The sequence below is a fragment of the Pseudochaenichthys georgianus genome, chromosome 17, assembly GCF_902827115.2.
Source record: "Pseudochaenichthys georgianus chromosome 17, fPseGeo1.2, whole genome shotgun sequence".
Taxonomy (NCBI): domain Eukaryota; kingdom Metazoa; phylum Chordata; class Actinopteri; order Perciformes; family Channichthyidae; genus Pseudochaenichthys; species Pseudochaenichthys georgianus.
In genome coordinates, this window is record NC_047519.1 from 7,252,051 (window position 1) to 7,276,387 (window position 24,337).

Genomic DNA, 24,337 nt, shown 5'->3' on the forward strand with positions numbered 1-24,337 from the left:
GGAGGATAATCCGTTTATAGAACATAACTCCTTAGTGAACATACATCACTGCAATCCCTTTTATTGATTTGACTATACATCAACATGCCTTATTGATGTGACTCTGTATAGACTGTGCATCAATAGTTGTTCCAATGGAAATTCCAGTACTGATGTAACATTCAGGGTTCATACACTTTTCCACCAATGATTTTCTATGACTTTTCCATGACCAAAACAAATGACTGTCTCAGCGGCACCACTTTTAACATGGAACAGGGAAATAAGGTCTGCATATGAAACATGTTGTGCCTATCTAAAACAAATCAAATAGTAGGCTTACCAGCTTCTACACGCTGAAGCAACTGTAGTCAGGGAGGCAAACTCATCAGGTATGAAAAAGGTGACAAGGATCCAAGCCCCCGACCCCCCCCACCCCACCCCACGGAATATCGGCTTTAAAATGAGGAATAACAGGATGTTAGCAGTCAGAACAACTAAAGCAAGAACAGAAACGCCAAAGAGTCACATCTAATAGAAATATATAAAAGCATGTATTTTAATTGTGTAGCAGTCAGTTTATAATTTTGGCTGTTGAGCATTTTGAAAATGTATTGTCATGCCTCTGTGCAAGGCTTAGTCTTTCTATCTTTATAGCCAGTGGTGTAAAGTAACTAAGTTCACAAACTCAAGTACTACTTGGGTACAATTTTGAGATACTTGTACTTTACTTAAGTATTTAAATGTTTTGCTACTTTGTTCTTCTACTCTTCTACAGTTCAGAGGTAAATGGTGTTTCATACCTTTAGTTACTTCACAGATGTGGATGAGTGATATGAAATATAATCAAGTGTTAAATCAGACTTTAGTTCCACCTGGAGTAAATCCACCAGCTACCCTGCAGTCTACAAAGTCATTCAAACTAGCTGCACCTTCACCAGCTTTGAGAACACTTTAATGATCAATCATTATAAAACATATCATATATATTATTCTGAAATGGACCAATCTGCACAACGACTACTTTTACTGCCGCTACTTTAACTATATTTTGATGAGAATACTTTTTTACTTTGACTTGGGTAACAATTTGATTGCAGGACCTTTACTTGTAACAGAGTATTCCTACACTCTGGTACTTCTACTTGAAATCGTAAAGATCTGAGTACTTCTACTTTGACTTTAGTACATAGTAGTTTAGTAGTATAGGCTACTTATACGACCTTTATGCCTATGAAAAAAACGATTAGAAAACGAAGGCTAAAGCTAACGTTAGCAGATAGTGACAATGTATGCTAGCTAGCTAGCTCAACGATTCCTTAAATAATATTGGACAGAAAAACTTTGCGTCATGATGGCACATAACAGCTCGCGACCGCAGATTATTTTTGGCGATTAGATCAAATGTAAATTATATTTGACGCAACGTTAGTTACATTTCCATGACTTTTCCAAAACTTTGGGAAAAATATTGTTTTCCAGAACTTTTCCAGGGCCTGGAATTTGCATTTTGAATTTCCATGATTATTCCAGGTTTTTAATGACCGTACGAACCCTGAACATTGTTTACAGTGTCCTGATTGTGACTGCAATGCAGTCCACGGACCCCCAGACTTTCTCCTTCTTCAGGTCCATTATGGTCCAGCTGTGATTAGTTTATTATGACGCTCAATGTAATCGCAGATCTACTTCTCCATCTCTGTATCAATATTTACTTATTTCCAGACAGCGTACGGTCAGGTCTACTCACTGGAGAGCTCCTCGCTCTTCGTCAGGTTCCGGGAGCTCACGCTGCGGTTGCGGTTTGCTCGGCTGATGAAGGAGGAGCGCGTCTCGCTGGGGCTCCAGCCCGGCAGAGGGACAGAAGCTGCTTTGGAACGGCCCGGGACATTTTCCAGAAGGTCCTGACAGCCCATGAGCCTGACGTCTAACGTGCCTGCAGGAGAGAAGGGGCAATACAGATACATGCATCACGCAATTTCTTTTTACAAGATGGTCCCATTTTGCACATTCTAGATGGTCTAAGCATTTAAATTCTGAAATGTTTTATGTGTAGGTTATTACTCTACATAACAATAATGACAACAAACCAAGAAAAAGGCATTAATGAGAAACATCCGTGTTAATCTTAACTAGGAACATTTCACTTTGTAATAATATCTGGGTCTAGGTAAATCTACGTGAATGTTAACCCAACGTAGTATCCAGGCCTTGTGTCTTGTATCAGAATAAATCGCACATACGATTTGCGTAAAAAAGCTTACGACATCAGAGATTAACTTAAAGAGCCTGTGACAGCATCCCAACAACTGTTGTGCAATGAAATATTGGGCTACTAGTAATCTCGAACCGTCAGTTTAAAAAAGAAAAAGCGATACCGTTCCGTTAAATATCAATAATTTCGAACATCGCGGGGAAATTCCTTCGACTCATTTTGAAGTTTTGGGGGAAGCCGGAAGTGACGTCAATGCGGGAACGCTTCGAGAGCCAAACACGGACAAAGTGTGTTGTCATGCGTAGAAATGGTGAATTACTGAGATTAGGCACGTTAATAACGTTTTAATGAAGTTGACTACAGTATATTCATATTTGTCAGTGCTTTCATGTCAATTGGGCGACATAAACATAAATGATCGTGGTGAAGATGATGATTACATTAGGATTAAAAATCGGGAGTGAGAGCTGCTGAATTTCCTCCCGTCGGATGTGATATAAAAACAAATCGATTATTTTTGTAGTTGTAAACTCAAGTGGATGAAACTACATTTATTAGTGCTTTCATGTCAATTCGGCGAACATATGATACATTAAATGATCGTGAGGATGATGACTACAAATCATTTGTTTGAGCCGGTCTGCATTTCCTGATGAGAAAACAAACCGATGCTTTTTGTAGTTGTAGTACACCAACATGGATTAAACGTGTGTTTTTTTACCACAATGTTGGGGAAATTAATGGATAAAATGCACGGATTATTATTATTATTATTCCCACTCCGATCGGGACACTAGGTGCACCGTTTCCCCGCAGCGAGGCTCCCCCCGTTGACAGTTTACGTGGGCTGGGTGCAGTGGCGGACTGGCCATTGGGACGAATCCCGATGGGCCGGTACCGAAGTGGGCCGGTCGGATAAGTAACTAGCACATCCCCCATGGGTGGCGTGTGAGGCTCAGGTTTGAGAAGGCTAAATAACTTCTTTTACCTGACGCTGCCCGCCTCCGGCGTCTATAGAAAAGAGATCCACTCAGTGTGCGGAGTTTAAATCTCTCAAGTCATATTACAGGATAAAGGAAATACAGTTTAAACTGCCGTATGCAGAGAAGACGCCGACGTGTCGCACTTATCATTCATATTACATCATCAATCAGATCATCGATCATATAATATCATAATATATCATATATTTCCTGATCTGAGTCAGCTTCTCCAGCCTCATCTGGCCGTGCAACACTCACAGCGTCACAGACTGGATGCAGAAGTATTATTTAACACATTATGTTGACGAAACACTTGAGACAAATGTAATTAAAGTCAGATCCACTCGTGTCTTAGACGTGAACGCGCTCTCAGCTGGAGAGAGAAACCCTGGCTTGATTTACCAGTTGATAACCAGCGTCGTAGGACCGCTTAGCGAGATCTCGTTTGTTAGTTTGTTGTTGTTAGTTAGTTTGTTACTCAAACATATCCAGGGTCTGTTGAACTGGCTTCGTAGTACAGGGCACAGGTGGCTAGCAGCGCTAATGTCAAAGACACAGACATTATACATTATATTTGTATTTTACCAGGATGCAGTGACACAAATATTTACATATTTACATTTACTATCTACAGTCCGCCGCCCCTGACATCCCCACTCCCCCCGTTGACAATTTACTAGCGGTACCGAAGTGGGCCGGTCGAGAGTCCCGGGATGATTTGTAGTCCCATTCCACCACTGGCTACATGACCGTATGATCGCCCATATTGACGCACCTCATTCCTAAACTTCTAACAGATACAACATAAACCGATCCTTCAGCCTCACATGAGCTCTCAGACACGTTCAACATTAACCTGTCATCGCTGTCTGAGCTTGCTGCTGTGTGCGCCGTCGTGCGTTTACATCTGACTGTATATATATAAAGGTTTACATGCAGATGCTGGGATCCTGAACGGTGCAGCTGGAGCGCTGTGCCCGCAATGACGTCACCCATCATTTGGCGGGACTTGAAGAATCCGCGAGAAGATCCAGAAAATGGTCAACATTGAAGGATTAATGGTTATCAAAGTACAAATATCCAAAATCAGTTCAGTAACGGTTTTCAAGGGGACAATATGTACTCAAATTGATGGGTTTGGATGATGGGGGAAACTCGTGTCACAGGCTCTTTAAGTCTTATCTGACTTTGTCCAACCAACCATCAAAACGGTTGATGGTTTCTCAGTCAATGACGGAACCCTATTATGATGACTATATAAACGTCCCAGACAAAAGGCGGAGCACTGCATCACTGCTTACTACAAGTCCTTTCTATTAAGCTAGATCAGTAAGTAGCAAAGGATGCCCATTTATTAATATGGGTGTTTTACTCAGTCCAGAGAAGTAGATCGATCAAACAACCAACAATAATACGATAGGAACCACTAGGTGGAGAAAAGGTGAAAAGCTGTCAGTTTGACTTTTCGAAGAACAGGGTGATGATGGGACACTAACTCACATTCTGTTATTAATCATCACCGGGTGTGTTGTACCTGTGAGTGCTGCGGGCTTGGTCACAGTGCTGTACTGGTTCTGTGTGGAGATGATGCTGGATCTAGGACTGAGGACAGGAGAGGACAGCAGGGACAGCTCCTCCATGAGGCTGCTGCTGCGAGGGTGGTTTTTAGGCAGCTCCATGAGGCGTTGCTCCAAGGAGTATCGGAGGAGGTCCAACTTTTGACTGGACTCATTAAAACGAGCCTGGGCCTGAAGAGGAGAAGGAAGTAAATATAGCAAATAAGTATAAAAGGATAAAGAGAGACAGAAACCTCAATTACACGGTCCATTTTACTTTAATAGAGCACAGCAGCAGTGCAGGAAATTGTTTTATTTAAAGCCAATGAATGAAAGTGATGAAAAAAGTGATGAAAATCTTCTTTCTTTGTAAAGCACTTTGAATTACCCTGCGTCGAAAAGTGCTATATAAATAAACTTGCCTTGCCTTTCTGCTCGTTTTACATCAACACAATGTTCCAGAAGCAGTGAATTTAGCATGCAAATAGACTCACACACATGCAAACACAAACAGTACCTCTGAATGCGCTCTCTTTTCTGTGACTTTCCCTGTGCCCAGCAGTTTCATGACGTTCTTGGCTCCCTCTGCTACAGCCGACTCGATCTTGGCGTGGTGACACAGCTCCTCCACTCGGAGGTCCAGCGGGCTGATGATGGGCTTGTCTGGAACAGAAAAAAAATGACAGGATTCTGTTAGACGGAATTGTTCATAGGACTTTGGGGTTTTTCCCATTAAAGTTTAAAAATGGAACACTGAGTACAACTGAAGGCTCACCCATCACATCGTTGTTCTCGAAGCTCATCTCGCTGGCCTGGCTGGCCTTGAGGATCTGCATCCTGATGAACTCGATCTTCGTCTTGCTGTCCTGAAGCATCTGCTGCGCCATCGCTAGCAACTTACGGTCCTTCGAACAAATTAGAAAATGAAACATCACTGTCTGTTGTTGTAAAAAAATTAGGCCTGTCACAGGAATTATGTTATCAACTTATAAGTGTGCAAAAAAGCACACGTCCCACCGTCCAGGACGTGTTATTTACAATATCGGACAAGTAGATCTTTCAATTGACTTGTCCAAAGGACAAGTGACGTTTTTCGCCCCTTATTTATTGACAAATGATTGATAAATTCAGCTTACAAAAGGCACAACTCATTCACAAATTGTCCGTGTCCGCCATTGCTGTTTGCGACCGCTTTACGTTTCCTTCTTTGTCATGTGTGATTAGGGATGGGTACCGTTTCCAACAGTTAGTTTCGGTTCTGCTTGTCGATTCCTAAGGAAATGCATCTCGCCGCTTTCTGTGCTGTTAGACGGGGGTGTGGGGGGGGCGGGACGTGTAGCACAGTGGCAGGGCTGGGAAGCAAAACTCGGTTCCGAGTAGGAACAAATAACAATTGTCCGGTACCGGGATTAATAAGAGTTGTGAGGACAGGAGGGACCGCAGCTCTCTCTCTCTATGCTCCGCATCAGCTGATCGCTGCACGGTTCAGCTTAGCGTCTCTCTCTCTTTCTGCACACAGCGGATCCGCTGCCCGTTTAACAGCCTCATCTTCCTCAAACTTTCTTAAGTTCTTTCTCTAACACGTAATGAAGGTTATTAAGCGTTTTAGCTCCTGTGTTGTTAATATTTACCGCCATTTCCTTTATGAAGTAGAGCAGCCTCCCTGTCTGTGTCCTCGCGCTGTCCTCACATCCCCGGACCCCCAGACTCGGAGGAGCACAGGGATGTCTGTATTGTTTATGAAGCAGGGTGTAGCGGCATTAACTCCCTATGAGTTAGCTGCTGAGAGGCTAAAAAATGCTCTTTGCTGTGACGCGTTCCATGTAAGAGTCCGTAGTCATTTGTAGTCCATGGTGTTTAATAAAGACGAAAACAAACAATATACACCTCCAGACCTGACGGTCAACAGAAAGTATCGGAGCAAATTCACCCTGTTCCTACATCATATCCTCCCAACCGGCATCCAACAGGTGACTAAATACCAATAAACCACACCCACGTGACCATTGCCGGAAGTGATAAACAATAAGAATGAAACGCGATGCAAACAGAAATACAAGATAATAATACAAATAATAAGTAAGGCAAAAACAAGCATTTTGGCTCCTACATTCCGGCCCCTAATTATTACATAACAATTTATAATAATTATTCAAAACCAATTACAATAAAGCACTGTATATTCTAATGATATGCAGATCATCATGTTTTAAATCCAGTATTCATAGATCAGTATACAAGCAATCAAGTCTGCTGTGTGTAGTATTGTGAGTGCAGGGTGCAAACATAGTCACTGTATGCAGGGGGCAAGGAGCAAGGTGAAAAATGGAAAATGATTTAGACATGGCAAAAGTTTCTCTGCCTCAAGAAAAAGGCGTACTTGGCTGAGGGGTATGTTCAGAAAGCCACTATTTGTCTACATCTGAATCCCAAGTGCAAGTTCTTTTTTCCTTGTCCTTTTCCAATCTAATGTGATTGGTCCTTCCAATAGTTTGGCAGATTTTAAGACTGGATCCCGGAACCGCTGATTTCCCATGGAAAGTCTCTGGATGTCTCTGCCACCTTCAGGATAGTGCATCTTAAATTGATGTTTCCACAGCATATCCACTGTCATTACAGATGTCTTGCTAGCACCCATCACTGACTCAGAGTTTGCAGTCCTCTTCACCGGCCCCAGTAAGGCCACTTGTATGCAAAGAGGCTGGTTCTTTTCTGTACATCTTAGTTTCCCTTGTTTCTATGTTGTATCTAATTTGTCCCGCTTTCATGGTTGCAAATTTGCTTTCTACTGGATGAGGTTGTGACTCGAGTGTTATGGTAGATGTGATGATTTCAGTGTCAGCTCTGTCCTTGGTTGTTATTGTTGATGTTTTTAGATTAGCTACACTGTGCTCTGGAATGATTGATGCAGATGTATATATAACTTTTGGCTGGGGTACAAAAGGATCTGTTTTGATCATGGATGTACAATAAGAACTGGATACAGCGTGGGAGGCGGGGCCTCATTCATTCCTATGAGAGTTGCTCATTAGCGCATGATGATAAAATGGCCCAACTTTTGAGAGAGTGAAACGTCACAGATTACCCGGCATGCTGAGAAGTACCCGTATGTGCGCTCATAGCGCAATGCGCAACTTAACCAACATGCTCGTTCACATCAAGCACGTCAATTTGCGTACATGTAACAGCACCGTTGCGTTCATGACAGCATGGTAATGGATGTTATTATGATGGATTTGATATTAACGAGGCGGCAGTTAGCAGCTAGCTAGTAATTATGCTAATGTACACATCAGTCGTTATGTACTTATATTACGCTGTAACAGGATCTAGTGATATCCAACAAAGCTTCATTCAGCATGAAAGAATTATTGCACTCTATATATGTATATATATATAATATACACAGTGCAATAAGCTTCTTAGTGCAATAATAAGCTACAGGGACGTTAATCTAACGTCGGTAATATTAACTTTATTTAATACAACATTTACGGTACAAGATTTAATCATTCTTTCACACAGTGACGTCACGAGCTACCCACAATGCAACACGCGCCATATATCAGGGATGCAAACTCATCAGGTATGAAAAAGGTGACAAGCATCCGAGCCCCCCGACCCCACGGAATATCGGCTTTAAAATTAGGAATAACAGGATTTTAGCAGTCAGAACAACTAAAGCAGTAGTTAGTAATAACAGAAACGCCAAAGAGTCACATCTAATAGAAATATATAAAAGCATTTATTTTAATTGTGTAGCAGTCAGTTTATAATTTTGACAGCACTGTTGAGCATTTTGAAAATGTATTTTCATGCCTCTGTGCAAGGCTTAATCTTTCTATCTGTATAGTCACCGGTGTAAAATAACTAAGTTAGATACTTGTACTTTATTTAAGTATTTCAATGTTTTGCTACTTTGTTCTTCTTCTCCTCTACAGTTCAGAGGTACATGGTGTACTTCTTCTCCTCTACAGTTCAGAGGTAAATGGTGCACTTCTACTCCACTATATGTATTTAATCCCTTTAGTTACTTTACAGATGTGGATGAATGATGTGAAATATAATCAAGTGTTGAATCAGACTTTAGTTCCACCTGGAGTAAATCCACAAGCTACCCTGCAGTATACAAAGTCATTCAAACAAGCTGCACCGTTACCAGCTTTGAGAACACTTTCATGATCAATCATTATAAAACACATCATATATATTATCTGAAATGGACCAATCTGCACAATCGACTACTTTTACTGTCGCTACTTTCACTATATTTTGATGAGAATACTCTTCTACTTTTACTTGAGGAACATTTTGAATGCAGGACTTTTACTGTAACATAGTATTCCTACACTCTGGTACTTTTACTCAAGTACAAGATCTGAGTACTTCTACTTTTACTGTCGCTAGTTTAACTATATTTTCACGATAATACTTTTGTACTTTTATTTGAGGAACATTTTGATTGCAGGATTGTTCCTACACTCTGGTACTTCTACTAAAACCTGAGTACTTGTACTTTTACTCTAGTACAATATCTGAGTACTTCTACTTTTAATCAAGTACAAGATCTGAGTGCTTCTACTTTTACTCAAGAACAAGATCTATACTTATACCACCTCTGTTTATAGCCTATGAAACTATGAACTATTAGAAAACGAAGGCTAAAGCTAACGTTAGCAGATAGTGACAATGTATGCTAGTTAGCCAGCTCAACGATAATATTGCGACAAAAAAACTTTTCAGTGCACATCACGCTCTGCCGCTCTGCTCTGAACACCTGAACGGCCCGTTCTAACAGCTGTTCACCAGCGGTGCAGTCTGTGCCACAGTGACTCCCGACCACACAGTTAATATTAACGAACGCACCCGTAGGTAATGTAGCTGCTGAAGCTAGACCATCATCGCGGCCGCAGATTACTCCGGGTCTCAGACCCCCCCAATACCCCAAAACATTTTTATTGCAGATCTACATGGAATCACACACACGACCTATTTTGGATTCAAAACGGCGAATTTTGCCGAAAGGTGACAAGTTTGCATCCCAAATACGCCATTTTCCTGGAGGTGCAAATATAAACAGCTAGCTAACGTAGCCAGGCAAAGCGCACTAGGTTTTTTTCTGAATTAACGACCGAAGAAATCGCTGCATGTCTTCGGATTACATCTCTGGACTTGAGGGGTGTGCTCTAGGTCGTTACCAGCGTAAACTAGAGCTGTGTGGGTTGTCGGATTGCCCTTACAGACTGCCTGCAGATGTATGGAAAAACGACCCTCGAAAGTGGCCTTCGTCGATTTTGGCTGCATCTATGTCTAATTTCTGGAAACACCAGGTGAATACCCCACTTGTCACAATAATATTATCATGCCAATGCATATATGTGGTATTTTAGAGTTGACTAGATATTGATTAAGGCAATAGACTATGATATTCAGTATAGGAAGCTTAAAACCTAGACGGTGTACGGCTAAACCATCGGCCTGCCTACCCGTAAAACGGCGGATACCGGAAATACGGTGTCGCCCTCGGCCCAATACCTGTATGTATGTGTGAAAGAATACAGCCCATGTAGTATAATATTTTACAAATGATGAATTACAGCAAACATGTGCAATATATCCATTATTACAGCTCCGTGGGATGGCAGTAAGACAATATGGGTCCGTTCTTATTGTGCATCCATGGGTAAAGATAAACGCATGTCGAGCCGAGAGCCTCTAGGGCTCTGGTAGTGCTGAACACGTATCATGAACGTGCCGGGCGGCACGGTCCCGTGGGTTAGATGCACGTTCATAATGCAGAGGGAAATAACTCTCAGAATAATGTTATTAGCACATTTGTACTGCTTGAGGAATGAATGTTTTTAATAAGGGCTATACAAGTGTTCATACTGGGTTGTTGATTTAGTTTAAAAAAAATTATCCAACGAGTTACAGACCACTCTTCCCCAATGTAAGTCAATGGGAAAAAGTGTTTCCGGGCCCAGCAACCTAAAGGAAGTGTAGTACCGCCGTTTAGCCACAACGAATATTCTCATCAGACTCCGGCGCACTTCCTGGGGGCTTGGTTTTGATATGAAGGGTTTTCTTTTCCTTAAATGCGTTTCATAGACTGTATATATAAATGGACGTAGTGTCCGTGATGTCACCCATAGGATTCTGCAGAGTTGCCGAGAAGCCCTTAGTAGGCGGAGTCGGCCACTAACGGCTCGACTGTGACGTCAGAGTCTAATCCCGCCTGCTCCAAATAAGGGCAAAGAGGCGGAGCCGAGGCGGGACCTGCTGCCTCCGAACTGGAAGTAAACAGAGCTAGCTCAGGCTAAGAAGCTAAGCTAACATGAAATACATGCATACCAAGTTACTGCTAACAGTGTAGTTCCCCTATATAAACGTTACATTCATAATCAAATGAGACAATCTGCAAGAGAATTAGCTATATTTTGTTATTCTTAACGCTTGTTATTCACACGTTAAGAAAAGACGGACTCCACCGCCCGGACCTAACGGAGCCGCAGTGGGCTAGCTCCGGGACGCCGGCTGGAGCTAGCCCCCTGCGGCTCTGTTAGCTCCGGCGGCCACCACTGGGATAATTGGGTCCCCTATTAACATTTGCTCCCGTTTAGCATTATGGCCGTCATAGCCATAGACTATAAAAGTCTTACCCAAGGCTGAATCATAAACTAAAATGTATAAAGGGTTACGTCCTTAGCTGGCTAATAAGTAGCAAGCTAAGCTACCAAGCACACAAACACCTGTGAACGGGGTTAACATGTATAATATTATCATTTTAGACTTCTTGGAAGTTCTGTTAGTACATTCAAGCGCACAGCACAACATTTTAATTGTCTGGTATTTGTAACAATATTCCCTAAAAGGCACAATCACCACGAACACGGCTAAAGGGTCAAGTACAGTAACTACAAATAACTAACGTTGTAGCCTAGCCTTTATGGTTGTAGCCTAGCAGAGTGGACAAGTTGCTGTTAGCTGACAGTGAGGCATGACACATGTCCATCAAAGTGACCACGCCCTAATTTATGCAAAAGATTTAAGGCTTAAAGAGCCTGTGACACGGTTTTTCCCCATCATCCAAACCCATCAATTTGAGTACATATTGTCCCCTTGAAAACCGTTACTGAACTGATTTTGGATATTTGTACTTTGATAACCATTAATCCTTCAATGTTGACAATTTTCTGGATCTTCTCGCGGATTCTTCAAGGCCCGCCAAATGATGGGTGACGTCATTGCGGGCACAGCGCTCCAGCTGCACCGTCCAGGATCCCAGCATCTGCATGTAAACCTTTATATATATACAGTCAGATGTAAACGCACGACGGCGCACACAGCAGCAAGCTCAGACAGCGATGACAGGTTAATGTTGAACGTGTCTGAGAGCTCATATGAGGCTGAAGGATCGGTTTATGTTGTATCTGTTAGAAGTTTAGGAATGAGGTGCGTCAATATGGGCGATCATATGGTCATGTAGCCAGTGGTGGAATGGGACTAAAAATCATCCCGGGACTCTCGACCGGCCCACTTCGGTACCGCTAGTAAATTGTCAACGGGGGGAGCGGGGGATGTAAAATACAAATATAATGTATAATGTCTGTGTCTTTGACATTAGCGCTGCTCGCCACCTGTGCCCTGTACTACGAAGCCAGTTCAACAGACCCTGGATATGTTTGAGTAACAAACTAACTAACGAGATCTCGCTAAGCGGTCCTACGACGCTGGTTATCAACTCGGTAAATCAAGCCAGGGTTTCTCTCTCCAGCTGAGAGCGCGTTCACGTCTAAGACACGAGTGGATCTGACTTTAATTACATTTGACTCGAGTGTTTCGTCAACATAATGTGTTAAATAATACTTCTGCATACAGTCTGTGACACTGAGTGTTGCATTTTATCCATTAATTTCCCCAACATTGTGGTAAAAAAAACACACGTTTAATCCACGTTGGTGTACTACAACTACAAAAAGCATCGGTTTGTTTTCTCATCAGGAAATGCAGACTGGCTCAAACAAACGATTTTTAATCATCATCCTCACTCATCATTTAATGTATCATATGTTCGCCGAATTGACATGAAAGCACTAATAAATGTAGTTTCATCCACTTGAGTTTATAACTACAAAAATAATCGATTTGTTTTTATATCACATCCGACGGGAGGAAATTCAGCAGCTCTCACTCCCGATTTGTAATCCTAATGTAATCATCATCTTCACCACGATCATTTATGTTTATGTCGCCCAATTGACATGAAAGCACTGACAAATATGAATATACTGTAGTCAACTTCATTAAAACGTTATTAACGTGCCTAAACTCAGTAATTCACCATTTCTACGCATGGCAACACACTTTGTCCGTGTTTGGCTCTCGAATCGTTCCCGCATTGACGTCACTTCCGGCTTCCCCCAAAACTTCAAAATGAGTCGAAGGAATTTCCCCGCGATGTTCGAAATTATTGATATTTAACGAAACGGTATCGCTTTTTCTTTTTTAAACTAACGGTTCGAGATTATTAGTAGCCCAATATTTCATTGCACAACAGTTGTTGGGATGGTGTCACAGGCTCTTTAATATTAATTAAACAGATGAGTTGAGAACAAATTCACCCCGCCCAATCCATATTCATGAAGGGGGGATCTAACTATACAGAGAATATGGTTTTTTGAACCACGACGTAAACATGTTTATTTCTGCTGTAAAGTTGGGCATTTTAACATGGGGCTCTATGGAAATTGCTCCCTTCTGCAGACTGCTCCTACTGGCCACTAGATGAACTGCAGTTTGAGACACTTCCGTATTAGCGTCCCGGCTCTTCCCCAGAGTTTTCCGCTTGGTCCGTTTCCAAAATATGACTGCTTGCCATCAGATCCTGTAGTGCAGCTACTCGGAACACTGGATTTCTTTGATGCAGCAAGAACCTTCATTTTAGCCATGGTGGCGGCGATGTCTCCTTCTAGGTCCAGTTGTTCTCTTCTTCTCCTCAGCTCATGTTCCTGTTTTTCTAAAGCATGTTTCTTTTGAAGTAGATTTTGTAAAACCATCAGGGCAGCCACTTCCGCCTGAGCTTTTATATAAGCAGATGCAGTTCTTGATCTTACTCTGGATCTTGAGCCATGAAAAGTAAATTTGCAAGTTCTGTTTTTTCCTTTCCACTTCGCCAAGGGGAAACTGTCTCAGTGTTCCAACTCCATGATACCAAACGTCCTGGCTTCGTCTGCTTAGGATCCGTTCCATTCCGTCGCGTCTTCGATGCGGTGATCCATTTTCTGTTGACTAACTGTAGCGGCATTAACTCCCTATGAGTTAGCTGCTGAGAGGCTAAAAAATGCTCTTTGCTGTGACGCGTTCCATGTAAGAGTCCGTAGTCATTTGTAGTCCATGGTGTTTAATAAAGACAAAAACAAACCAATATACACCTCCAGACCTGACGGTCAACAGAAAGTATCGGAGCAAATTCACCCTCTTCTACATCATATCCTCCCAAACCGGCATCCAACAGGTGACTAAATACCAATAAACCACACCCACGTAACCATTGCCGGAAGTGGATAAACAATAAAATTAAACGCGATGCAAACAGAAATACAAGATAATAATACAATAATAAGTAAGGCAAAAACAAGCATTTTGGCTCCTACACAGGGTATAGAAAGTACATTGGAAAAATGAATAAATAGTATTTTCATTTCAATAAACAGTGAGCAGCTGGGCAGCTGCAGCATGTGTATTGCAGGACATGTGTAAGCGTGCAAGCGTCTTTGAGTTGTAGAAAAGCGCTATATAAATAGAATGTATTATTATTATTATTATGTGTTGGACATGTGTGGTTGGACTCTGTCTCACAGGCAGGTTGCAGTGTGTAACATCAGAGGAGACTGGGCCAATTGTACATTCTCAAACTGCGCCACTTAGAACCAACTAAACAATGCCGAGATTATTTTTATATAATTTTATGCAATAACCGTAACAATATTAAACAGTATGAAGTGATTTGTAAATAGGAATACAGATTTGACTTAATGTTTTCATAAATATATTTTTCTCCCAGTGAAATTGGCAGTGGACATATTTGTAACCCTCTCAAATACCTCATTCACACCAACGCAACCCCGGTTCAAGCTCAATGCTAGAGCTTTTCAGGTTCAGAACCGGTTCTTTGTTTAGCTCCGGCTCTTTTCACACCGCCCAGAGTCCGACTGGTGCTGCGTCATTGCGTCATTGTTTGCGCCATGACGTAACCGTTTGCGTGCCTGTTTCATAAAGCCAAACGCGCGGAAACCCCTCACAGCTGACACCGACAACAACAACAATGGCCGATTGTGTTGAAGCGGCTACTCGTTTTGGTTTCGCTCTGTCGAATCGAAATGGAAGAAATGGGACGACTTTACTACCAACTTTACAGTCGTTACATGCTACATTCTGCTTTACAATCGTAATCATCAACTTCAACCACAATTCCGATTCCCCCTGCCCCCGCCTCGATGTAAGCGGTGCTTTTGCTCTAGCCGGACAATTTTTTGGTGCTTGAAATTAATCGGATTCCGGAGCTAAGAGACTGGTACCGCTGCGGTGTGAACAGGAAAACCCGGTGCTTTTCAAGCTCCAGCTCCGAACCGGCCCTGAAACACCGCTCACTTAAGTTAGCGGTGTCGTAAAACTGTGGGGAAATGAAAATACGATGGCGAAGAAAAAGATTCCAGTGGCCCCAACATGTATTCGGACAAGTAAATGCCAATCTTTCTTACACTGCTTATTGTACGATTTACTAACCGTGCCCCCTTCATTTTTTACATTATCAGCTTAATCTTATGGTGAGTTGACCTGACCTTTTTACGATATGTGGACATGACCTCTATCATTTTTTAGATTATTGGATTCTTGTGCGATATATGGATATGACTTGCATAATTTTTTTGTTATAATCTATGATTTAAATATGAACATGACCGTGTTCATTTTCAGTTATCATCTTCTTTGTAAGATATTTAGAAATGACCCTGTTCACTTTTTACATTTCCAAACCTCACCTTAACATTATCTACTTATTGGACGGTATACGCCTTAACCTCTTAAGCCCTGAGCCTGTTTTTCAGGTTTCAGGCTCGAAAATGCCACTAACACAACAAAGACTATATCTTCACTTCTAAAAAGGGGTAAATTAATAATCTTTTCTCTCAAAGCAAGGTTACATCTGTGAGTTGGATGTAGAAGTGTCAGAATCAATATAGATGTTTTTATTTTAAAGTAAATTCAGATGGAACACAGTAAAAACATGTAAATTCTAATGTCCGCCTAAAATAAACCCATTACTTATAGTGAAAACCACCCTTGAATGATGGGCTAGTAGACTAAAAGCTTTAGGAATCCAAACTATAACATATAATAAGTACCCTGTATCAAGATTGATGCAAAACAAGTGAAATTTGACCTTTTAGAGAGGTTTAGAAAAATAAAGTCCAAGCGGACTCACCTCTGGGTAATTTGGGAAACCATCAGTTCCATTTGAACTTTTTCACTGTAAAAATCATTTTATTACTTTGAATTATCACTATAGGTATTCATTCCATCCAAATACAACTGTTGTGAAAACAATTTTAAATAAAATAAAATAAAACATAGGCCTACTCTGTTATCCTCTGAGCCTCTTGAATAGCCCAAAGCGAAAAATGGCTAACCTATTACTGCACAGAAAATCACTCTAGCTCCCTTATTACTTATCCTAGCTGCACATCCAACACATTGTTTATGATCGTAAAGACACAGAATCTAACGGTGCCCACCTCAACACTGAAAGATACAAACTCGCGACGTTATCAACAAAAACGTACATCAAAACAAGTGGGCTAGCGCTAATGCGCTAGGCTAACATGGCTCACCTTCCTCTTTGTCTGGTCTAAATGGTTCTCAATGGCATTAAACCGATAAAACGATGATGTAGTTAATCCATAGGTTAATATCCACTGTGGCTGTGTCCCCTTTGAAATGTTCTGATAATCTATAAGCAATAAAACTGCAATTCCGTTATCTGCTGTCCGCTCTGTGCTCCATGCACTCTGGGTCCTGCAATTCCTGCTTCCTTACATAGTAAACAATAAGTAAAGTCTCCTGCGTAATGTACTTAAAGGGAAATGGAAACACTTTTCAAACTGCTTTCCATGCGACAATATTACCATTAGGAAATGTATTTATCTAGTCTATTTCCAATATAAACGATCGAGATACGCGAATTTACTTTTTGAAATATGTGCCTAATGACCATGGGCGCTTCCATTGCTCCGGGACTTTCCCAGTGACGTCACTGAGTGGGTACGGCTTCCTGGGCCAAAGCTCAATAACAAAAAACATGGCGTGCAATGCACCCAGTAGTTTACATTACAAGAAAACGGTCGTCGTCAGGAGTTTATTGTATTGCCCCAGGCTGCACAAATGGATTTTATACAAAGAAGGAAGAAGTACATTTCCATAGGCTGCCACTAAAGGATGAGAAGCTGCCTCAAAGTCCAGTCTGGATGCCTGGTTCAATACAAAACATTGGATTTGAAGCCAGGATCTGTTCCCACAATATTCGATTTCTCAACGTATGCAGTCGGGAAACACCGACCGTCCCAGCACGTCGGCCGCGCAAGACAATGACAGTGTCAACAAACGTGAAGTTCGAGCCACCAAAGGAGTTGCTTCATCTGCCGAGAGAGAGGTAGGTAAATATTGCAGCACTACCAGATTACTAGCTCACACATGTATTTACTGACACAGTGTGACCTTATTAATTAACGCAATCGCGTCCAAACTAAATGGTAGCTATTATTTATGACGTACAATAGAGAATTGGGGGTGTCTATAGCTCAACTAATTAAACTGGCATACACACGCTCATCTGTCGAAAACAGCCCTAAAAAGGCTAGTATTGCTATTGATGGATGGTATTGCAGGACCCAGAGCGCACGGAGCACAGAGCGGACAGCAGATAACGGAATTGCAGTTGTATTGCTTATAGATTATCAGAACATTTCAAAGGGGACCACAGGCCACATTGGATATTAACCTGATGGATTAACTACATCATCGTTTTTATCGTTGTAATGCCATTGAAGCCCAGTTTAGACATACAATGAGGAATGGTAAGCCGTTAGCCTGGCGTATGATTAGTTAGTACCTAGCGCCACTTGTTTTGATGTAAGTTTTTGTGGATAACTCGCGAGGTTGTATCTTCAGTGTTGAGGTGGGCACCGTTAGATTCATGTGGTCTCCTTGCGATCTATAAACGATTGTGTTGGATGTGCGGCTAGGATAAGTAATAAGGGAGCTAGGAGTGATTTTTCGGTTGCAAGTTCAGTATCGGTTTAGCATTTTCGCTCGGGGCTAATCAGAGGCTTACTGTTAGCATTGTGTTTTTTTTTAATCTTTTTTTATTCCGGATCGTATGCCACTCTATTCGACCGAATCGGTTCATAAGCATAGGCCATGGGATGCTGGTAACTGTAGATGCTTCCACATCAATGTTCATCTCCCGACGACATAGTGAAATTCATCGTTCAAAACGGCGATCTCATTGCCAAATTCCTCCATCGCTGCCATATCTGCTACGTTGTGTTGACTTCCGGTTTTGGACGCGAAAACACAGCCAGTGACGTCACCATTTGGGACTCCCCTAATGGCGGCGGCCTGGTCCCGGAATTCCCCACCCGGCCGGATAATTAATTTTCTTTTGGCGAGTAATATCATATACAATAAATATTACGATCAATATCCATTGTAAAATGAATAAACTACCGGAATATTATAACTGTAATTGGTGTTTCCTTTCCCTTTAAGCTGGCTGGCATTCTTTATACTTTACGCAGGACCATATCTCTGGAACCCATTGGTCGATTTGGGTGATTTACACCTTTTTCTTAACCATTACATCCAATAGAATCGATGGGCAGTTCCCAAATCCACGTAAACATTACCATTGCGGACGTAATAGAGAAGCAAACTAAACATATCTGAAAGTACAAGCCTGGACGGCAAAACTTTATACCCAGTATATTGCCATAAATATGATGATGGATTATCAGTAACAATTTCTACGTGACACAAAGACATTGGATTAACCTTGAGCGGCGTTTTTATTCCGTTGAACACAACTTTTGATCACAAATCAAAAAAGGTAAGACGTAATTATTGTAATATTTTGAAACCGGATGTTGTTTACTTTCTCTTTTCTGGCTGATAGCTCCAGGAATTCGAGGTCGTACAGTGATGACATTACATGTGTGGAATCTGTGGAGTCTCAGCTTTAAATCGTATATGTTGTTTGTGCAGTTAAGATAGTAATAAGGGCATTTCTACCACCGTGAGTTCTGTGTAAAAAAGCGTTAGCATTTTTTCGCTCAATGCTAATTCAAAGGTTTGGTATTACTCGTGTTTTTTTTTAGCTAACAATTGTTCTTATTGTCAGTTAGCGGAGTTTCTTACCTTTAAAAGGGTATGAGACATTAATAGTTTCATAAATGTTAAGAAGCCCTGAGACATAGTCTCGTAAAAAAACAGTGGGAGGAGTCCACTGGGGGGGACCTTCGGGCTTAAGAGGTTAAGGACTTGATAAATATAAGTTGTCAACTTATCGTATGATATGTTATGTTAACATTATTATCCACAGCTCTGGTGTAGTAACATTTTTGGGTTAACGAAGAGATTAGTGTTGTTGTTACTATCTCATAGCTAATATGTGCTAATTTTGCACTTTTTTGTAAACAACAAGAAATTGGATTAGCAATTGTACCGGTCTTTTCTTTTAAGGGAGCCTAAAAGTCCATTTTATTTATTCGGTTGTGTTTTTACTAAAAATAGACCATCCTGATTCCAATGGCTGATTAGGTTAGAAGTTAGACGGGGATTGCCCTTTGAATGGATGTATTATTATGCTACCATATTATCAAATCAGTGAGATAATTTGATCTTAACATGACAATAAAAATGTTTTTACTGGGACAATATCCAACAAAAGTAATTACCAACTTCTACATCATCCATCATCCCTGGTGTTTTGCTGTGAGCACAAACAGCCCAGGAGGCTGTTTCATGCCCTTAATTGGAGCCAAAGAATGAGTGACCACATGGAAAATCATATTCATTAAAAAAAAGCGGGATCTCATTGTGTATCATAATTGCTGAGCCTCTCACATGTGCCAATACACACACGCTCACACGCTCACATGCACACACAGAGTGGAGTAAGCAAACTCCACCCAGAGTTGCTGGTTGTTGATGGCGCCGCTCGCAGGAAACACCTCTGTCCAGCAGGCATTTCCTCTCTGACATCACAACAGGACTATTTCCAACTGTCAGACTGTCTGTGTGACCGGGAGAGGTCACAGTGTTTTGAAAGAGACCCCCCCCCCGGTCAGACAGAGGGGATCATGTAGCATTTTACAGACCTGTTTACTGTACTACAGTAACTCAATAGGGCTCTCTCTTTTCCACACTGTACTCACTTGAACAGTAGGTCAATGAACTTTGTGTTATTGAGTAAAGTTCAACGAGTCATGTCTGGTTACATTCTAAATAAATGACATTCAGTTAGACGTCCCATAGTTCTCTAAATGTTGTATTGATCTTATCAAGAAATCTTTGCAAAAGTGTTCTCATTATTTTGATGTCAAAATGTGTCAAATATTAGCACAAATTTCGTTTATGCCATTTTTGAGAGCATGATGCAGATTTTGTTACATTTGGACGGAGCCATGAAAGTTGTTTCTCAGTTTTTTTAAATGTATTTTAGTCTTTTAAAGACATAATACAAATGACAGTAGAGAATTTAGCTTGTTTTACCTTGGATACATTCACTCGGTGAAGCGCTACAAATCTTTTAACATCTATTCATTGATTATACATCAACTGTACATATTAACTAGTGGTGTACGATAATTATCGGTCCGATATTAGGAATTATGACGTCATCCCTATAAACCCGATAAAAGTATTAATAGCCTCGATAATATACAATATATGTTTTGGCTAAAAAAAAAGAAAAAAATACTGCGGTGTGGGTGGATTGGGATGAGGGGCGCTTGTTTTTCACTCGGCTCCTCCCGTTTTGCCAGTACTGTGGTATTAGTGGTTTAGGAAGAGGGAAGTTTTTCACAAAACCAGTGCTCCCTAACTCATGCCTGGCTGTGACGTAAATGGTGTGCGGCCGTGAAGCCAGGACAGTAAACATCGGTAGTATGGGACTATTTCAAAGTTAGATAGTTCGCTTGCTATTTGTATTAACAAATGCAATGCAGAAGTTCCACGAGGAGGGAAAAAGGCAACGAGCTATAATACTTCCAACCTGATTAGTCACCTGAAACATCGCCATCGCTACGATGGTGTGTTAAAAGCGTAAGAAGACGCCTGCGCTGCTAAACTAGCGGCGAATCCAAAGCCAGCTGCAAAGGCACCGGGGCTTTTACCTATCGACGAGGCTTTTGAAAAAGGCAAGAAGTTTGCCAGAGACGACCCCAGGGCTAAAACGATCTCTAACTTCATCATAGAAATGATGGCGCTTGACGACCAGCCCTTCTTCCTCGTCGAAGATAAAGGATTCAGTCGGCTAGTTCATCATTTAACCAGGTGTGCAAAAACTACAGGTACATTTCATATATATATATAATATATATATATATATATTTATATTTATATTATTATCGGTTATCGGTATCGGTCTTGAGAAGCAGGAAGTTATCGGTATCGGTTTCAAAAATCCAATATCGTGCATCCCTAATATTAACCAAATAAACAACAGTGTATTAAAAAAAAAAAAATTATAATAAAATACAACATAAAAACAACAACGACAATATAAAGTTAAATAAATAAAATAAATATCAGAAAAGGAAATGAAGATGTGACTGGAGTTCTGGTGTTATCTGTATTAATGGTGACCATCTTTCAACACATTTCAAAAACACGGTTTACCCTGTCTGTTTCTATCTTTATGCTATGCTAAGCCAAACAGCTGCTAGTTTTAGCTTCACATAACCTGTACGAGTACAAAGTGGCTTCAATTACTACTGCTGGACCAGGAGCCAAGAGGAGCGACTCTCAGTGCTCCAGCTCTCTCACACACCCACCCACATATTTCCCCCATATTTCCTCACTGGGCATTAGAGTAACCACAGAGAGCTTTGTGAACAAACAGCGGTGCATATGACAGTGTGTGTCAGCGCCTTCTCACGTTCCCTGCTCCCCTACAGAGAAGCTGTAAAAGCAAAGGCCAGTTTTTTTACGTGATAATGACCAAAGTGCACATTTAAAAAAAGACTGAAATAAATATTCAGCATTGGTGATTATGAATGTGAAAACCCTCTGCAGCCTGATGACGGTGACTAAAATCAAGGCTTATGGTGCTATCAAGTTTTATGGTGGGTTTGGCTTCTCCTTTTGAACTGCCAAGAGCTCATTTAGAATATTATTATAGTATATTATCACTTTAGTCTTATTTTCAATTGGGATAACATTGTAAATAAATGCTGAGATCTGGGATCATAGTCGCTTCAATGATGTCGAAAAGGACAAGAAACACAAGCATTTAAGGCCTTTACACACCAGGGCGTGACAGATTCACCTCCAAAATTGTGAATATTGTATTTCATGAACTTTTTGTGGTTTCTCTCCCACACACAGTTGATTCATAATCTGTACCTATTTGTTAACTATGTTTTTTTTTACTTCACATATTTTTACCATCATTTTTTTGATCTTGGTCATTTTGTAACTATACATTACACCCTGATGGCTTTGACTCCTTACGGCCCGTCTACACTACAGCGTCGAAAGCTCCAATCTGCTCCAATATGCCCATTCACTTTCAATGGGGTGACGTCACGTAGCCGCGCTTTTTCGCCGAACTGAATTGTGGGTAGCAGAGCGAGGCGTCTCAGGCGACAGAAGTTGAACAATGTTCAACTTCTGTCGCCTGAGACGCCGGAGTAGCCAGCGCCAGCCAATCAAATCCCGTTTCCCAAAATCTGACAGCTGAAGCCGTAGCCAATCAAACCGCGTCTAAGCTGGGAGAGATATCCCGCCGTTCATTTCTATATTTCAAAAAAAGTCGGAGGAGAAACTAACTATCGCCGTAGCAAATCTCCCGGTTTTGTATGACCAGACCCTCTTCACCTACCGGGACACAAACCGGAGGAACCAGGCATGGAGGGAGGTGGCAGAGACAGTGGGGGAAACTGGTAGGTTTTCGCATGTTTGGGGAGTTTATATATATTATATATATATATATTATATATATATATTATATATATATATATATATATATATATATATTGCTCGCATAAAATCCCCTGGGGTTTTTGCTTTGTATGTCGGGGGCGGGAGATTCATGTGATTGGTTGTTGGTCGTGTTGCTTGAATAAAATCCCCAAGCTCCAGACACGCCCAGCTCCAAGCTATTTTTGGAGCTGTAGTGTGGACGCTCCGTTAGTGGTTTTAGGTCAAAGGAAATAAGCTGAGCAAAGATTTCTACCGAGCCGGAAACCTCATAACGAAGCTCCGATGAGTCTAAGCTTGGGAAGATACCTGAAATCACAACATCCTACGATTCCATGCTACTTCGCAAAACCACCAAATGCTGTCTTTTGTTGTCGTGTAATTAAGAGTGGCAGAAAATGATGTAAAACATACAGTTCAACTGATGCGTGTGCTTTTGGCAGCCTGACATGAACCAGCTGGAACCTGAATGTCAGGTGAACCCTCCCCCCGCTCCGCATGACTCTTACCTTAGAGGGCCCGTTGGTGTACATATGGATCATGTTCTCAGCTCCCTGTTTGACCTTGAGCTCAATGTCATTCTGTCTCTTCAGGGCAGCCAGGCGGCTGCTGCTGCACATCCTCGCCTCGCTGTTAGGGGTATCTGGGGTCAGAGGGCAATCTGGGTAAACAGAGAAAAAACAAAAGTTATAACCTTATTGCCTTTTGAAAACAACCATCTCTGTATGTGCTACTGGAGTTTGTCACAAATAAACAGACTGTAAATAGTTACTCAGTATTCATGTGCCATTTGTGGCTGCCAGACATTTTGAAGTTACCCAAACAGCCCTGCAGCATCGACTTTGTTTACAAAAACACGTCAAATAGAAACTTTAGGAGTCAAATAATTGATCCTGAAAGGTCTGCTGTTTATCATTTGATGAGGTGTGTTAACACTAGACTCCAATTGACTCACTCTTGACACTAAACAGGCTAAGATGTGCATCAGGAGTCCAACATAAAGCAGAGCTTTGCATCAATAAATGGCGTTAAGAGTCAGAATTAGACCGGACGTGTCTATTAAAAGAACATGATTACAACAAATCCAAGGTGAAGACAGAGCACATTAATATTCAGTTGGCTTTGATATACAACACAAAGGCAATCTCTGCCGATTCAAATTCAATTTCTGTCATCTTATTGGCTCTCTCCTGCAGTCTGTTGTAACTTTAACCACAGAGGGAAACCCTGCGGCATTGTCTTTTCTTGAGCAACTGTGAAAAACTAAGATAATAGAAAAGTACCACTACCAATACTGCAGTGACATAACTGCATATTTGGGGTAAACACTTTTTACATGGCTTTTT

General features: G+C 41.3%; 1 protein-coding gene across 1 annotated transcript in view; it reads right to left on the reverse strand.

The window, feature by feature from the left end:
* pkn2a (protein kinase N2a) overlaps positions 1 to 23,648 on the reverse strand; it is a 36,103-nt gene extending 12,455 nt beyond the window's left edge. Inside the window, exons 1-5 of the mRNA XM_034103788.1 lie at positions 23,501 to 23,648; positions 5,509 to 5,638; positions 5,251 to 5,396; positions 4,712 to 4,925; positions 1,730 to 1,915 (exon numbers count right to left, since the gene is read on the reverse strand). Of these exons, the coding sequence (XP_033959679.1) occupies positions 1,730 to 1,915; positions 4,712 to 4,925; positions 5,251 to 5,396; positions 5,509 to 5,638; positions 23,501 to 23,611 (787 nt within the window). The 5' untranslated portion in view covers positions 23,612 to 23,648. The remainder of the gene's footprint in view (positions 1 to 1,729; positions 1,916 to 4,711; positions 4,926 to 5,250; positions 5,397 to 5,508; positions 5,639 to 23,500) is intronic.
* Positions 23,649 to 24,337: the final 689 nt, after the last annotated feature.